The 3,667-nt window shown below is 46.8% G+C and overlaps 1 protein-coding gene across 1 annotated transcript in view; it reads right to left on the bottom strand.

The window, feature by feature from the left end:
• ATP2C2 (ATPase secretory pathway Ca2+ transporting 2) overlaps nucleotides 1–3,667 on the bottom strand; it is a 130,464-nt gene that overhangs the window by 24,013 nt on the left and 102,784 nt on the right. The window contains exon 11 of the mRNA XM_012555924.2: nucleotides 2,460–2,526. Coding sequence (XP_012411378.1) covers nucleotides 2,460–2,526 — 67 coding nt within the window. The remainder of the gene's footprint in view (nucleotides 1–2,459; nucleotides 2,527–3,667) is intronic.

The raw sequence follows: 3,667 nt of genomic DNA, 5'->3' as shown, positions 1-3,667 counted from the left end.
CCTGCCTCCTTCATCAGCATCCACCACCCTGAGCTCTTCTCCTGCAAACACCTGCTCTTGTATCAGGCACCCACACCATAGTATGAATTAGTCTGTCAGTGGGTTTCCCTCAGAGTGCTTCTGCATTTAAATTATTCTCATTTATTGGAGAGAAAAGTCTTTGGGCCCTGTGAAAGCAATTTCCGGAATCAGGAAATCTGTGAGCAGTGAATTTTCATTTCCGAGGGCAGTCCCTGAGCCCCTTGAGTTTCACTTATTAGTCTAGTGGCCTAAGGGAAGGAGCCCTGGTGGTGCAGTGGTTAAGCACTCAGCTGCTAACAGAAAGGTCTGTGGTTTGAATACACCAGCCGCTCCACAGGAGAATGATGTGGGAGTCTGCTTCCGTAAAGATTACAGCCTAGGAAACTACCCTGTCCTAAGGTTGCTATCAGTAGGAATTCACTCAGTGGGAACAGGTTTAGCGGCCTAGGTTCTTTCTGTGAGGAAGGCAGAAGAAGAAATTAGAGTTAAGGGAGGACAAGGCCTTTGCTTATGGCAGTAGGTATGTTTAGGAGTGTCCACTCACCTCTCCATGAATCCTCCAATTGTTTCTTCACCATGGGCCCCCCTCCCCCCCGCCATAGTCATGGTTGATTGGATGAAAGGAGGACATGTGACTCAAGCTGAGCCAATGAGAGTCTCTCTTGGGAATCTGGGTGGTGTCATGGATTGGATTGTGTCCCCCAATAATGTGTCCCAATTTGGCTAGGCCATATTCCCAGTATTGTGTGATTATCCACCATTTTGTCATCTGATGTGACTTTCCTATGTGTTGTAAATCCTACCTCCATGATGTTAATGAGGCAGGATTCAACCTACAAAATTAGGTTGTATCTTTAATCAGTCTCTTTTGAGATATAAAAGAGAGAAGCTAGCAGAGAGACAGAAGGACCTCCTACCATCAAGAAAGCAGAGCCAGGAGCAGAGGGTCCTTTGGACCCAGGGTCCCTGTGCTGAGAAGCTGCTAGACCAGGGGAAGATGACAAGGACCTTTCACCAGAGCCAACAGAGGGAAAAAGGCTTCCCCTGGCGCTGGCACCCTGAACTTGGATTTCTAGCCTCCTAGACTGTAAGAGAATAAACTTCTGTTTGTTAAAGCCATCCACTTGTGGTATTTCTGTTACAGCAGCATCTGTCTTAGATAACTAGTTATCTAAGACAGATGGGAATGCCCCCTCCTGTGGGCTGCTCTTGTTAGTCATAAGACAGGATGTTAGGAAGGGATTCCCTCTGTCTCCATTTTGGCTGAGGTTCCAGGACATTGGGGCTGACTGGTTTATGACCTCTCACTGACCTCCAGCCCACAGCAGGGCAGACTGGAGATGAGCAAGCAGGCGCTTCATTGAGCGCTGTGCCTTGAGTCTCACCACCCACACACCTCAGTGCAGGGCTTCGAGGGGACCATTTGGAAAGTGTCGCAGGTCCTGACACAGGGGAGGGGGGCCTAGCATGGAACAGTCGGTGAGAAAGAGAGTTTCCAAAATAACTCGAGTGTTGTCCTTTTTAACACTTTATGTCTAACCCCTGTGCACTGAGCGACATTCAAGATGATCCAAGGTACTTTTTTTTTTTAAAGAAAGAGAAAACACTGCCAATCAGTGCCATGACGCTCTCTTCATCACAGCATGTAGAAGCAACAGTTAGATTTTAAAGCAGTGAAAATGGGGAAAAGAATGTGTTTCTTGGAATCAAAGAAATATGGTATCCAAATGGTGACCAGGGAACATTCAGGGACAAGTTAGGTAAACCAAGATTACTGAATTTGATTAAGGGGTTGTGCCTAGTTTTCATGACGACAGCAAGAAGGCACCCTCAGTTTTATGGTACCGGTTTACGTGACGAGCTAAGCAAACATTTGCACAGGGTTATTACAGGGACTTTATCCCTATATGGTGTGGGAAGGGTGTGTTTACATGTACCTGGACACTTTCATAATAATAAAAAAGTTAACCCACAAACTAATAAAGACTAGAACGGGCCAGGAAAAGCAGTATCTAGGATCATCTTGAATGTCACTCAACATACAGGGGTTAGGGATAAAGTGTTAAAAAGGACAACTCTCAATTGGTTTATTTTGGAAAATTTCTCACTGGCTATTCTGTCATTTCTGCCTTCTGATTCAGTGTTTCCCAGTGGCTTTAAGCTGCCACTGAAAACGGAAAACCTTTACCCTTTCAGAGCCGCAAGTAGAGCACAGAGAAGAACTCTCTCAATTGTGCGTTTACCGCGGCAGAGTGTGGGGTGAGCACGTTGGAAAGGAAGGTAAAGGCAAGAAATCAGAAGTGACCAGTAGCATTTGAGGGAAGGGGTGATGGACACGTGGGCCTTTTTGTCCTTGGTTCCTTGACCTCACTGTGGACAGCAGGGCTGGGAGCCCATTTAACAAAGTGACGAGTTGAGGACGGTCACGGCGGCCTTACCTGACCCCGATGGTGAACATGCTGAGCGGCTGCTTCCCTTGCAGCCAGCCAATGAACATGATTAGACCTGGAGGGAGATGAGACAAAAACAAGCATGTTCACCGACGTCCGCGTGTATTTCAAACTTACTTCCTTAGGGAATCACAGGAATACAACGCAGAGAGACGATTGATAACCTTAAGGACTTTCTCTTTTTAATAAGGAAGATACTTTTATACCTACCAAAAACAGTTTTATATTTTTGAGAAAGGACCAAGTCAAGTTCGAGTTAAGGGAAGAAACAAGCACCCAGTTTATTTGGGGCTTTTTGCGAACGTCTACGTATTATTTCCTAATGTCTCCCTGTGTGCTGTGTGCATCCAGGTCTCCCTCGTGGGGTTGCTGACAGGGCAGATGGCAGCTGCTCCTATGACAGGCAGATGGGCTGTTGTTTCTTAAATTATTTTACCCTGCAGCGTTCATATTCAATATATTCTCTTTCCCACTTTCTCCTTCATTGATCATTTACCAAATGTTTACTATACACCAGGCACCACACTATTCTCAAGACACCAACAATGAGAAGGAAGCCCCCCCCCGCCACCGCCTTCCCTCTCGGATGGACCCTTGAGGCAAAAGAAGGGACCTGAGCAGAGCTGGGGCATGTGAAAGTCCATGAGACACTCTGGGAATGGGGAAAAGTTCGGGGGCTGCCAGGTGCAGCCTCAGTTTCCTCATCCGTGAAATGGGAATAACTACCTTGTCTTCCTCAAGTTTTTGTTTCAGGGTTTACCAATCCAAACCAATGGTCATTGAGTCAATGCTGATTCTGGGCAACCCCATGTGTATCAGAGTAGAACTGTGCTCCATGGGGTTTTCAATGGCTCATTTTTTGGAAGTAGATCACCAGGCCTTTCTTCCAAGGTGCCTCTGGGTGGACTCAAACCTCCAAACTTTTGGGTAGCAGTCAAGTGTGTTAATCATTTGTAGTACCCAGGGTATAGTGGGTCCTAATGCAATCATAGTGAAATCCTTATAAAAGAAAAGAAGGGACACAGAGAGACAGACAGAGGGAAGACCGCCATGTGAGGACAGAGTCGTGCAGCCACAGCCAAGGAACACCTGGGGCCACCAGAAGCTGAGAGAGACAAGAAAGAGTTTTCCCCTAGAGCCTTTGGAGAGAGCATGGCCCAGCCGACACTGTGATTTGGACTCCTAGCCTCCAGAAC

Source organism: Trichechus manatus, unplaced genomic scaffold (assembly GCF_000243295.1).
Source record: "Trichechus manatus latirostris isolate Lorelei unplaced genomic scaffold, TriManLat1.0 scaffold00053, whole genome shotgun sequence".
Lineage (NCBI taxonomy): Eukaryota > Metazoa > Chordata > Mammalia > Sirenia > Trichechidae > Trichechus > Trichechus manatus.
The sequence above is the reverse complement of the archived record's forward strand: the minus strand, read 5'-3'. Positions and strand labels throughout refer to the sequence as shown.